Source organism: Brachyistius frenatus, unplaced genomic scaffold (genome assembly GCF_029030835.1).
Source record: "Brachyistius frenatus isolate BFR_SWC_R1_liver_20210118 unplaced genomic scaffold, ASM2903083v1 Contig_75, whole genome shotgun sequence".
NCBI classification, from domain to species: Eukaryota; Metazoa; Chordata; class Actinopteri; family Embiotocidae; genus Brachyistius; species Brachyistius frenatus.
This window is the reverse complement of record NW_027210674.1, coordinates 924,571-938,853: the sequence shown is the minus strand read 5'-3', so window position 1 is coordinate 938,853 and position 14,283 is coordinate 924,571. Positions and strand designations below refer to the sequence as shown.

The window sequence follows — 14,283 nt, the reverse complement described above, 5'->3', positions numbered from 1 at the left end:
TCTTTCATTTAAATGTAATTATCATCGTCCCTTGAAAATCTTCATTCAGGTTTGTTTTAATTAGCCTAAATATTACACTTCAACAACTGAAGAAAAAAGAAAGTCATTAAAAAATATAGTGACGCTATCGCTGAACCAAGATATACAGTGAACATATACATATACATATATCTAGATAGATCTATCTATCTAGACCAGTTATTTATCTAAACCAGTATTTCATATATCTGCTCCCCCTTTAACAGTTTGCTTTATGATATTGACATGTATGGTAATTGTATGCACCCTACAGAGCAGGTCATTCCTAAAACATGAACTCCTGCAGCATGAAATAACTTTGATCTCATGGAATCACAAAGTTTTAAAACGGAGGAAAAACAAGATGAAGGCACATTTTAATTTCACTCGTACTCGGGTTTGTAGATGAGTTTGCGGATCTCTTCAGTGGAGGACGCACATTTCATGTCCAATTTTCTCATTTTGAAAATGATGAAAAGTAAAAACTTTCCAATGTGGCTTTATAACGCTGAAATAGAAGAGAACAGAAGTTTCTCTTTACTGTTTGTTAACCTCACAGCATTTTATAATGAACCTTTAATAGAGTCAATTACAAGGACACAGTTGTACATTGCAAATTGAACCTGCCGACTGATAGCTGCAGCAGAAAAAGCATCTTATTTATGGTTCTATGTGCTGCGTGACATCAGATGAGTCCTACGTCATATTAGATTTTAGATTTCTTAAATCAACAGAGACCCCGTGTCAAAATCTAGTTTAAACTTAAACAGGGGCCGACAAAATGTACAATAATTACTTTTAGGAACATGAGAAGTGTTTCAAAAAGAATCCCATCATCCTTTCATTAATGTGAAAGAATAAAAGAGAATAGACATTTTTAATAAATCAGATATGCAGTGTAATAGTGAGAAACAGAAACGTCCAGAGGCAGGTAGAGAGCACTTCTTTTATTTTAAATATGTCATCATTGGTTTAGCCTGCATACAGTGACGCATCAGCACAGAACTACACAGTACAGAAGTGGACTGCTGCCACGCCAGCTGCAGCTCGGCCAATACGAAACATCGACGGTCAACATCAGACAGCCAGGTCAGGTGAACTCCATTTAAAACTATTTATTTGCGATACAAAAAACCCCACTAGGATGCCCGTGAATCAGCGTTTTCTGTGGACCACGGCGCAGACGTCAGTCAGGCGGTGTGGTCCTTTACTGACGGTGGCAAAAAAAACAACAACAACAACAACACAAAGAAAGTCGATCGTCATCTACACTAGCATCGTCGGTTCTCAGAGATAGAAAGTTGGCATCTGAAAAATACATGATTGAGGTTGTTACACAAAATAAGGTCAGGGGGAGGTCCCAACCTGGTCGATTGCTCGGCCCCCGGCTGTAAATTTCAAGCATTTTCCCTTTTTTTTTTTTTTTATTTTAAAATTTGTTATTTCTAAGAACAAAAATAAACTCCAATTGATGCGCGTTGATGCAGATCCCGTCTTTCCACCGTTCAACCTTTTGTATGGCTTTAAATGTGGTTTAAAGACTCGGCGAGATGAGAAGGCAATAAGAAAAAAGAAACAAAGCAAACCGGATGCAAAGCTTTTTGACACGTACGTACTAAAGTTTCCATCGGGGCCTCGAACATGCAGACAGGAAGTAACCATGTGTCAGGTGAGAATACGTAGGCACACATTTTTAACTATCTACAACTGTGACTGGTTCTCCTTCACGCCAATTAACCCTCTCACACTTCACTGAGCAGATTAGAAAGAAAACAGTGGTTCTATGCAGAAATGCCCGTTTTCTGTGGCACACTCCTGCGTTGCACCGTTAAGGCCTCCTGGACGTTTGTAGGTAGCCGTTAAAGTTCCAATCTAAGCTTCATCTCTCCAACAGAAAATCTGTGCTTTTCATTTTCCTTTGTTTTTTTAATATAACTCAAACATTATAATACCAGTACGCATCGACTCAAGAGATGAATGTCGCTACCAGGGCTTCATTGGTGTTTTTGTACTTCTCAGCGTAACCATGCACAACCAACACTTAAAAAAACAAAAACAAAGAAAAGAAAATGGGACCAATTGAAGATGAGGAAGGTGGAGGTTTGTAAGGTTGTGGCCCGTCGTTTCAAGGAGGAAGAATAGGATGTAAAAATAGGATGAACTCAGTCACAGAAACAAAATAAGACAAACTGTCATAGTTTGATGAAATAAGTTGTGGAACTATAAAGTCGAGCCTCAGACTCTCCCAACTTCTCTCCAGGTCGCCCGTGTAGGAAGATACCTGTAAGAGACGAGAGAGGAAAATATTCAATAACCTGAACAACAGAACTTTAAAATAAAGATGTAGTTTCCTCTCAGAGTTCAATTAAACTCAACTGTTTTTAGTATTTATGGGATTCAACAGCAAAATGCAAACCAGAACTGTAATCAGGCGTAAAGTGCAAGTAAACAGTGTTAAGTCAACAACTGTAAATATACATACAGGCTATAAACAGTTTGAATAGTTTGCACCAATATAAATATACTATATGGATATATAAATTATTGAATAAATTCTGTGAATTTGAGTAAACTAAAATAGATGTATGGCAATAGAACAAACAGTGTAAATGTTGATTTACAAATGTATACAGTATAAATATTATATAAATATATACCGTATAAATATTATATATACGTAGTATAGATGTTATAGGATAGCCTGTGTGAACATTAGTGTACTAACATGAATATAACTTATAAGACTATAACTGTGTGAATGTCAGTAAACAAACAAATAAATAAATATACACGTAAATTAAACAGTGTGAATGTCAGAAATATAAATACGTACATGTAGGTTAATGATGTGAAATCTAGTAAACTAATATACATGTATGGTTATAAAACAAACGCTTTGATCTTGGTTTACTAATATAAATACAGTATACATGTTATAGGATAGAATATAAGTGTACTAACATAAATATGAATTATAGGACTAAGTGTGAATGTCCGTGTATCAAAATAAATGAATATAAATATATATATACAGGTTATACAGGAACTGTGACTGACGATGAAAAGGAAGGGCAGTGAAGCAGGAAGCTGCAACCTTCACGAGGAGGCGTTCAGTTTTGTTGCTTGATCGACATCAGACCCTGAGATTCAGGTATTTTTGTGACCACTCGGTAGGTGAACGTTTGGTATTTCACCATAGACCGGAAACTCGATCTGAGATTGAGAAACGTGCTTTTCAACGTGCTATGGGCGTGCGTGTCGCCATGTTGGAGAAGCCTGTTGCCACGGCGACACAGTTCAGGTGGTCTGCAGTGAATGGTTTCCCCTCAGAAGGTCCCGGTAGAACTCGGTGTTGACAGTCTGACTCCGGGGGACGAATTGACGGTGACACGACCCCACCGACGTCACAGGAAACCCTCCCGGTGATTTTCTGAAGCATTTCGAGGGTCTCGGTTGAGGATTTTCCGCAGATGTGCCCGGACCAGTTTTCACAAAAACACCTGATGCTCAGGTGCTGATTTTGATCAAGCGACATCTTTAACTAATAGAAACATATACAGAATAAAAGTTCGACAAAGACCAGTGTGAATGTTGGTGTACAGTGCGGTGCTAACATTGGAGACATAGAGCGTCTAAATGTGCAGCTGAATTCACACCATCACATTCACGATATTCATATATTCTATTTAATTCCGTTCCTGTGGATATAAATAACTAACGCAGCTCATTAATGAGGGCAGGTATTCAAAGTAGCTCACTTGTAAATGCACTACCAAGGTCCCTGTTTGAAGACAATAATAATAATAATAATAATAATAATAATAATAATAATAATAATAATAATGAACTCGTCGATGAGCTTTCTAACCGACAGACAGCTCAGCTCACAAAGCAGGACGAGGGAATTCAACGTTACGGCAGCAGATTCATCACATAATAGAAAACACCTGTATGTTTGGTGACTCTGAAGTTATGAAACCATCACAGACAGAAACAAATCCACAAAAATGGAGCAGTAGCTGTTAGATTATCCTCCATCCTGCTGGCTGTCTGATGAGCGTCAGGTCACCGATGAAAACACCTTAAATATGGACGGTACGATTATCGTAGGAATCTTTACGATGAATCCCAGTTCAGACGAGATGAGGCCGTTTGAGAAGCTGCAGCCGTAGCTTTGAGACTTTACGGTTTTAAAACGTAACGCACGACAGCCAATCAGCTGTTAGTAACAAACATAAGCAGATGCCTTTCATTGATTTTTTTAGGGGTGGTTTTGTTTTCCTTGGAGGACGTCGCGGCCGGACTGCGACGCTCTTTGGACCAGTTCCACGACACCACGATAGCAGGCGCTCACCGACGTGCGCGAGCCTCCATCACCACCTGTACTGTGGTCGTGATGTCTGCACGGGCCTTCGAGGACCGCGTCCACCAACAGAAATCAGATGATTGAGATTCATCGCGGATTACTTACGCAACACAAAAGAAAACATGAGACCTTCGGGAGCGTTTCATTCCAAACCCAGCAGCTCGACGTCGAAGATGAGGGTGGCGTTGGGCGGGATGATGCCCGGATGGCCTTTGTTTCCGTAGGCGAAGTCAGGCGTGCAGGTCAGCTTGGCCCTCTGACCGACGCTCATCTGAAATGAGGAGGAGGAGGAGGACACCGACAGAGGAGACAGCAGGAGGAGGAAGACACTTAATTGGATCATAACAGTGTCTCTGCAGTGGAAGTCAGATAATAAGCCTCGGGACCGTCGCAGTGAAGACATGCTGCTTACTAATCATGCCAAATCGGCTACAAACTAGATAGTCTGGAAAAGGTGGTGGAGAGGAGGACGCTGAACAAACTATTGTCCATCTTGGATAATCCTGTCCACCCTCTCCACCACCTGCTGCAGGGACAGAGGAGGACTTTCTCTAAAAGATTCCTCCAGCTCTGCTGTCACAAGGACAGATACAGGAGATCATTCCAGATACAGGAGATCATTCCAGATACAGGAGATCATTCCAGATACAGGAGATCATTCCAGATACAGGAGATCATTCCAGATACAGGAGATCATTCCAGATACAGGAGATCATTCCTGATACAGGAGATCATTCCAGATACAGGAGATCATTCCTGATACAGGAGATCATTCCAGATACAGGAGATCATTCCAGATACAGGAGATCATTCCTGATACAAGAGATCATTCTAGATACAGGAGATCATTCCTGATACAGGAGATCATTCCAGATACAGGAGATCATTCCAGATACAGGAGATCATTCCTGATACAGGAGATCATTCCAGATACAGGAGATCATTCCAGATACAGGAGATCATTCCTGATACAAGAGATCATTCTAGATTTTTTTTTTTTTTTTTTTTTTATACACTTTATTAATCCCCGAGGGGAAATGTCTTCACTACAGCAGGGGGGCTCTCAGTGGGGAGATGCTGCAGCAGGCTGCCACTAGCGCGGCGCCAGGTAACCTGACCTGAGGTGCATGTTTTTGGATGATGGGAGGAAGCCGGAGAACCCGGAGAGAACCCACGCAAGCACAGGGAGAACATGCAAACTCCGCACAGAAAGGCCCAGGACCGGATTCGAACCCGGAACCTAGATACAGGAGATCATTCCTGATACAGGAGATCATTCCAGATACAGGAGATCATTCCAGATACAGGAGATCATTCCAGATACAGGAGATCATTCCTGATACAAGAGATCATTCTAGATACAGGAGATCATTCCTGATACAGGAGATCATTCCAGATACAGGAGATCATTCCACATACAGAGATCATTCCAGATACAGGAGATCATTCCAGATACAGGAGATCATTCCAGATACAGGAGATCATTCCTGATACAGGAGATCATTCCAGATACAGGAGATCTTTCCTGATACAGTAGATCATTCCAGATACAGGAGATCATTCCTGATACAGGAGATCATCCCAGATACAGGAGATCATTCCAGATACGGGAGATCATTCCTGATACGGGAGATCATTCCTGATACGGGAGATCATTCCAGATACGGGAGATCATTCCTGATACAGGAGATCATTCCAGATACGGGAGATCATTCCAGATACGGGAGATCATTCCAGATACGGGAGATCATCCCAGATACGGGAGATCATCCCTGATACGGGAGATCATTCCAGATACGGGAGATCATTCCAGATACGGGAGATCATCCCTGATACGGGAGATCATCCCAGATACGGGAGATCATTCCTGATACGGGAGATCATTCCTGATACGGGAGATCATTCCAGATACGGGAGATCATTCCTGATACGGGAGATCATTCCTGATACGGGAGATCATTCCAGATACGGGAGATCATTCTAGATACAGGAGATCGTTCCAGATACAGGAGATCATTCCTGATACAGGAGATCATTCCTGATACAGGAGATCATTCCAGATACGGGAGATCATTCCAGATACGGGAGATCGTTCCTGATACAGGAGATCGTTCCTGATACAGGAGATCATTCCTGATACAGGAGATCATTCCAGATACAGGAGATCATTCCAGATACAGGAGATCGTTCCTGATACAGGAGATCATTCCTGATACAGGAGATCATTCCAGATACAGGAGATCATTCTAGATACAGGAGATCATTCCTGATACAGGAGATCATTCCTGATACAGGAGATCATTCTAGATACAGGAGATCATTCCAGATACAGGAGATCATTCCTGATACAGGAGATCATTCCTGATACAGGAGATCATTCCAGATACAGGAGATCATTCCTGCCCACTGCCATAAGACTTTACAATAACTCACCTCTGGCAAAATCCATCACAGTACAATAACACTGTTGACTGTGTTTCTTGGTTGCTTGTATATTATATGTATATTATATATATACTGTATATACTATATATATATATATATATATATATATATATATGTTGACTGTGTTTATTGGTTTGTTGTATATAATATATATAGATATTTAATGTACTGTATATATACTGTATGTACTGTGCATTTTATATTTTATATTTATATTTTATTTTATTTTATTGCTTTTCTATTATATTATTCTATTCTATTACTATTTTATTCTATTGTTTCTATTATTGCTCCTGTATGTATGCTGCTGTGGCAAAAAATTTTCCCCTCGGGGATTAATAAAGTATATACCTACCTACCTACCTAAGTATTTCTGAATCTAATCCTCAGTGCTTCAACTCTTCACTGCTTTTTTAAGAGATACCTTGTTGGGATTTTAAAGATTCCTCAGAGTGTAAAGAGGACTTAAAGGTGCGACCATGAATCTACAGGACATCCAGACAGGCAAGTCGAAATGCTGCAGGACTGACGGTCAATAAATGTCAATAGATTCAAATATATCAGCAGATGGGTTGCAGATATACTCGCTGTTGAACCACGTGTTCACGTTGACGGCTGTTTGCGTGGTATTGGTTCCTATACTTACTGTGTACTCAGCGTGTTACTGGAGGACTCCAGCAGAGGGCGCACCAGTGAACCAATGACCCCATCAGAACATCCTGATCTGCCTGATGTAAACAGTAAACATGGCGACACTACTTTGGTGATTCTGGGGTATGATAGGGCGACGAGACACGTCGTTGGCTCCGCCCACATTTTGATTTCTCAGGATTTTCCGCCGTCCACAGACGTAACGGTTTCAGACTTGTTTCCTTTTAGCTTTTCGGGTCCCTGCCGATGTCACGTCTTCATGTTGCCCCGACACCGCCCTCACTGGTCATGCGCATGTCGCATCTTGCGTTTAAAGCACGTATATCTACCGCCTAACAACATGATTGGCAGCAAAATGCAGTCCTCACTCTGGTACCAGAGAACCAGGGATTACGTTAAATTACCCGACGCTCCTTTTCTAACTTCACTGTGTTTCGCGATGAGAGATCGAGTGCACTCCCGGATTAGACCTGATTATTTGTGGAAGTATTTTCAGAGGAACCACCAGAACACGGATCAGGAGTCACTTCAGCCGAGGAAACCTTCATGAATGAAAACGTATCGAATTTGTATTTCATGAGAGAAGTTGATGCTTTTTGAATTGGAGCCAGAGGTTTATTTGGAGCCAGCCCCTAGTGGCCCTCAGTAGTATTGCAATTTAAGGCACTTCTGCATTGGCTTCACTTTTACGTCCAATAAGAAGCTTGAAAAATATGGGATTTATTAAAGTTTTTAGTGATGAGTCGACGAGGTTTTAAGCCGCTGTGATTAACAGTAACAAAAGTGTTCCCTGAAGGTCTGATGGTGCAGATGGAGACTCCACAGTCCTGCAGCAGTCACACTGCTTGTTTATTGAAGTGTGCAACTTCATACATAAAACTTGTATAACTGCTGTCTTAAGGCCAACAAAACAAATTGATTTTTTTTAAGCCCTCTAATGTGGTTTTGTGGTTTTGTGGCCTACCTGCACGACACCCTCCTCCCAGCCTCGGATCACCTCCTGCTTGCCGATCTTGAACCGGAAAGGCTTGTCCCTGTCGCGAGACGAGTCGAACTTGCGTCCGTCCGTTAGGGAGCCTGCGAACGAGGAGACGGAGAGACGAAAAATCCAGCCGTTACCTCTGAACGTGCACAAACTGGTGAAACGTGCACAGGTCAGATACGCTCAGCGGGTCGAAGCTGCGTTTCATAAAACCACGAGAAACAAATGGCATCTTCTTGCGTGACATCCTCCGTCCCTGCTGTGTGGACACCGAGTGAACCGACGCCGAGGATCTCAGAAATAGCAGCTGCAGCTGTCTGCAGGGTTTCAGTCCGACAGTCGGGAAAAACACAAGCATCAGTCTGCAGGAGACTATTTACGCCGGCGCTATCACTGTTATTAGCACCAGCGAGGCAGGATATGTGTGTGTGTGTGTGTGTGTGTGTGTGTGTGTGTGTGTGTGTGTGTGTGTGTGTGTGTGTGTGTGTGTGTGTGTGTGTGTGTGTGTGTGTGTGTGTGTGTGTGTGTGTGCGTGCGCATGTTGTTGGGCACATCAGCGGGGCAGTTGGCGAGATGCAGGCTGTAATCCAGGCAGCAGAGCGGGTGTCCTGTCCTCCTCTGGACATCCAGACAGCAGCCTAATAGAATTATCTGTGAGGGCTGAAAGGTCCAATCAGAGCATCCACACGCTGCTTTTTCCTGTTTCACCAGAACACAACATTTCCCCATCAGGCCGCTTCCTGCAGACGGAGCCGGCTCCCTAAAGAACTCTGGAAAATCCCAGTTTATGATCTTCACAGATGTCTGCGTTTAAAAAGAAGGGGCTGCCTGTGTGATGGAGGATTCTGCTTCATGGTGCATTTCAAGGCTGCTTTGTTGGCTGACAGGAAGGGAGAATGGCCGGGGGAGGAAATCCTGTTGATTGTGTGATATTAAAAAAGTTAAAAAAAAAAAAAAAAAAGCAATAGAGCCTCACAGCTAAAAAATAAATCTAAAATAAACGTCTGTGCAACATGGCGAGGCCCAAATCTGGTCTTACTAGGAGTTATGTAATGTTGAAGTAAAGAGGCTTGTGTTACAGACGGAGTTATGTCCGTCTCACCGGGCAACGAGACGGAGAGCAGCTTAGCCAAACCGAGAACAGGTGCAGACAAATATACAGCGTAGCAGGCCGCGAGGCCAAAGCCCCTCCGGAGACTCGTTGGGCTGCCGGTGCTTCATGTCGGGGGGTTTGTGCTGGAATTAAACTGTTGTGTTTTGTTTTTTTAATGCACTACAAAGCCTGCTGTCTCTCGACTGCAGCTTTCTGAGGCCGCATGTCCACCTCCTGATCCTTTAAATGACTGCAACCAACCACAACGGTCCAAAAGGCATTCAAGAAGCATCGACATCCTTTTCTGACGCGATGTCACCGGAGCACACGGCGTGAGCAGAAGGAAACATTCGGGGCTTTTGTAATCAAATTTAAAATGACATGAACTCCAAATAAAAAACTATATTGGTGTGAATAAATGTGCAATAAGGTGTAATGATGTAATAATGGTGCTTTTTAACGAAGGCTTTGCTGACAGTGTGTTTGGATGTTATCACACACTATCACAGCTGTTTGTACAGAAGACAGAATATAGATGTTATTATTCATTTTAATTCACTTCTTTTACCACATTGTTTTAACAGAATCATTTATGTGAGATTGTTCTATGAAAAAAAAAGATCTGGATCCACACACCGGGTCACAAAACCATCACAATGAGGACGGGATCTACAGCAACGACAGCTGAAGATAGGAACCCTTCTTCATGTCTGAAGGGTTCTTCATGTCTGAAGGGTTCTTCGTGTCTGAGGGTTCCTTCGTGTCTGAAGGGTTCTTCGTGTCTGAAGGGTTCTTCATGTCTGAAGGGTTCTTCGTGTCTGAAGGGTTCTTCGTGTCTGAAGGGTTCTTCGTGTCTGAAGGGTTCTTCGTGTCTGAAGGGTTCTTCATGTCTGAGGGGTTCTTCATGTCTGAAGGGTTCTTCATGTCTGAGGGGTTCTTCATGTCTGAAGGGTTCTTCATGTCTGAGGGGTTCCTTCATGTCTGAAGGGTTCTTCATGTCTGAGGGTTCCTTCGTGTCTGAGGGTTCCTTCGTGTCTGAAGGGTTCTTCATGTCTGAGGGTTCCTTCGTGTCTGAAGGGTTCTTCATGTCTGAAGGGTTCTTCATGTCTGAGGGTTCCTTCATGTCTGAAGGGTTCTTCATGTCTGAGGGTTCCTTCATGTCTGAAGGGTTCTTCATGTCTGAAGGGTTCTTCGTGTCTGAAGGGTTCTTCGTGTCTGAAGGGTTCTTCGTGCCTGAAGGGTTCTTCGTGTCTGAAGGGTTCTTCATGTCTGAGGGGTTCTTCATGTCTGAAGGGTTCTTCATGTCTGAGGGGTTCTTCATGTCTGAAGGGTTCTTCATGTCTGAGGGTTCCTTCATGTCTGAAGGGTTCTTCATGTCTGAGGGTTCCTTCGTGTCTGAGGGTTCCTTCGTGTCTGAAGGGTTCTTCATGTCTGAGGGTTCCTTCGTGTCTGAAGGGTTCTTCATCTCTGAAGGGTTCTTCATGTCTGAAGGGTTCTTCATGTCTGAGGGTTCCTTCATCTCTGAAGGGTTCTTCATGTCTGAGGGTTCCTTCATGTCTGAAGGGTTCTTCATGTCTGAGGGTTCCTTCGTGTCTGAGGGTTCCTTTGTGTCTGAAGGGTTCTTCATGTCTGAAGGGTTCTTCATGTCTGAGGGTTCCTTCGTGTCTGAAGGGTTCTTCATGTCTGAGGGGTTCTTCATGTCTGAAGGGTTCTTCATGTCTGAGGGGTTCTTCATGTCTGAGGGGTTCTTCATGTCTGAAGGGTTCCTTCATGTCTGAAGGGTTCTTCATGTCTGAAGGGTTCTTCATGTCTGAGGGGTTCTTCATGTCTGAAGGGTTCTTCATGTCTGAAGGGTTCTTCATGTCTGAAGGGTTCTTCATGTCTGAAGGGTTCCTTCATGTCTGAAGGGTTCTTCATGTCTGAGCGCTCCCTCTCAAGACGCCTCAGAAGGTCCCAGAAGAACTCATGTTGAAAGTTTGACAACCTGCTAACAAACAACTAGTTTTGCTTAAAAATAGCTAAACTCAAGTTCACAAGCAGCTAACAATGCTAACAACCAGCTAAAAAAAAAAAAAAAAGCTAACAAACAGCAAATTGTGTGAAAAACCACTTTAACTCAAGTTCACAAACAGCTAACATCAATAACACCCCTCAGACATGTCAGAAGGTCCCAGTGGAACTCAGTCTAACTCTGGGGGACGAATTCACGGTGACACAACGTCACAGAACTGGACTGCTTTCTCAAGAAGAATAAAGGTTCCTGCTGCTCCCTGTTCACCATGTTGAGCGGCATAGAGACATTTTGGGGGGATTTTTAACCAAAACATTTTTGTTGGACAAAACAAGACATTTTAAGACCCTGTAAGGACCATTTTCTGTCCCATTATGTGATGACATTTCAGACATCTAATTATTAACTGACTAACCAGGACAATTCATTAATTCATAATTAAAATAAGCCGTACTTATAATAATATTGGTCCTATACTGTGTGCTGGTGGAGACATGAAGAATTAAAAGATGATATTATAAACCTCTACAGGTGCAGCTAAGTGACCTGTTCAGTGACCCTCACATGTTGGAATAGTTCAAATAATTCGGTGTCGGTCGCATCCTGGAGTCTCCTGAGGAAACATTAGAGGAATAACAGAGTGTCTGCAGCCGCCCAGACGGTTATAATCCGCTCAACCAACCCCCCCACGACCCCAGAGGAACTCCAACAAAGACCGCAAATGAGACGGGATTTAAACCCCCGCTGTCTGTCTGTCTGTCTGACTGTCTGCCTGCCTGTCTGACTGTCTGCCTGCCTGCCTGTCTGTCTGCCTGTCTGTCTGTCTGCCTGTCTGTCTGCCTGTCTGTCTGTCTGTCTGTCTGTCTGCCTGCCTATCTGCCTGCCTGTCTGTCTGTCTGTCTGTCTGCCTGCCTATCTGCCTGCCTGTCTGTCTGTCTGTCTGTCTGCCTGCCTATCTGCCTGCCTGCCTGCCTGTCTGTCTGTCTGTCTGCCTGTCTGTCTGTCTGTCTGTCTGCCTGTCTGCCTGCCTGTCTGCCTGTCTGTCTGTCTGTCTGTCTGTCTGCCTGCCTGCCTGCCTGCCTGCCTGCCTGTCTGTCTGTCTGTCTGTCTGTCTGAACCCTGCGGCGGAATCTGTCTCCGTTTTGTGTTTCTTTTTTTTTGTTGCATTTCTTAATTCACCAGATGAGACAAACGGAGATCTTCACGAGGCCGGACTGGAGCGCGCAGCATTTTTACGCAGTGGTGGATCCAGAGTGTCCCCGGGACACACCACCACCTCCTCCTCCTCCTCCTCCTCCCCCCCCCCCCAGCACCTCCTCCTCCTCCTCCGCTGCTGCTGCTGTGGACATTTTCCCAGACAAATATAGCTGAACACATTTGCGCTTCCCGGGAGTGAAGGGGTTAAATTTCCCTGCAGTGACTGACAGTCATGCCTCTTTGCCCCGCTGAGGAACCATGAACCACCGCTGGGGAGGTTTGAGGAGGGAAAAAGAAGGTCTCCGGTGCGTTCAGCGTGTGCTCCCCGGACTCCGGTGTTACCGACACCGCTCCGGTTTGGAGGACCGACGGCGACACTTTGTGCGGGATTTGTGAGGATCACCATGCGGAGCTATTTTTCAGACGGGCGGAGGAGACAGTTGCCTGCAGCCGTCACTCCACTTGAAACGGCCTTCAGGAGATCCACGGCACGCGCTAACCGTGCTGAATGCGTGTGTGCATGCAGGAGTTACAAGTTTTCTCACGTGAGACTCACCGACATAATGCACCACGCACGTCTGTCCTTTTTTGGGGAAAGTCCTTCCTGTGGAGACACCAAAGAGGCGCTTAACATAACGGGCACACGACGCAATTAAAGCGCTGGTTCTGCGCCTCCATGAGAAACATGCAAACACATCATGTGAGCAGCACAAACACGGTTCCCTGCGCGTGCAGTTCTTACCGTCACCGGGGCTGATCGTCTCGATTTCGACTCCCATGTTGGCGGTGTGTGTTGTGGGCACACGGCGACACTCCTCCCGCAGTCCGTCTGTCAGCTCGCTGCTCCGCCGGATCGTCTCCGCTCTCTCTCTCTCTCTCTCTCTCTCTCTCTCTCTCTCTCTCTCTCTCACGGAGACCGGCGGCTGTTACTCCCGTTACACAGCGGCACTTCCGCCCGAGACCTTCAAAGTAAAACACCGTGGACGGCTGGCGGAGTTGGCCACCTGTTGGCCAGAGCGGAGAGCTACACAATCACAAATCACTCGGATTAAATTAGTTACATAAAAATGAATGAAAAAAATAATAACAAATCACGAGAATTGTTTTGAAATATCAATCATTCTGTTTAAAAAAAAAAACAACTTAGCAATATCACTAAATATGACTAAAACTTTTTTTTTTGCAGTTGTAAATTCCTTCCTGCAAAATAGGTAAAAACTTAATTGGAAGCAAAATGATCTAAGCATGTCATGAAATACTGAAGTCCAACCTGAAACTGTGGTAAAAACGTACTTTGATGTAAATCTTGTTTAGTTTAATTTGCATTTCACAAAAATAAGAGAACCACAAATTACTTCCAACAACATTCAGCTAACAACAATAAGAAAATATTTGACCACTTACCGTCACCAGCGTGAAAACCTTTGTGTTGAGCTCCTCCGTGTATTCAGACAATGAAACAGCACCTACAGTCACACACGATTTATCCTCAGAGACCCTTAAAGAATCAACATCCACTT

At 43.9% G+C, this 14,283-nt stretch overlaps 1 protein-coding gene across 1 annotated transcript; it reads right to left on the bottom strand.

Moving 5' to 3' along the window:
- Positions 1-950: 950 nt before the first annotated feature.
- Positions 951-13,649, bottom strand: fkbp1ab (FKBP prolyl isomerase 1Ab). Its single transcript, XM_069708415.1, has 5 exons — positions 13,506-13,649; positions 13,320-13,367; positions 8,445-8,557; positions 4,490-4,655; positions 951-2,299 (listed from the first exon to the last, which is right to left on the bottom strand). Exons 1-4 carry the CDS (start codon positions 13,540-13,542, stop codon positions 4,527-4,529), a joined length of 327 nt encoding a protein of 108 aa, XP_069564516.1. The 5' UTR covers positions 13,543-13,649; the 3' UTR covers positions 951-2,299; positions 4,490-4,526.
- Between the last annotated feature and the right edge of the window lie 634 nt (positions 13,650-14,283).

Excerpts from the sequence above, each read along its gene's own strand:
- fkbp1ab (XM_069708415.1), bottom strand. The coding sequence starts at position 13,542 with ATGGGAGTCGAAATCGAGACGATCAGCCCCGGTGACG. Across the intron at positions 8,558-13,319 it reads GTGCGTGGTGCATTATGTCG|GCTCCCTAACGGACGGACGC; the intron begins GTGAGTCTCACG and ends CCTCGTTCGCAG. Across the intron at positions 4,656-8,444 it reads GGGAGGAGGGTGTCGTGCAG|ATGAGCGTCGGTCAGAGGGC; the intron begins GTAGGCCACAAA and ends TCCTCATTTCAG.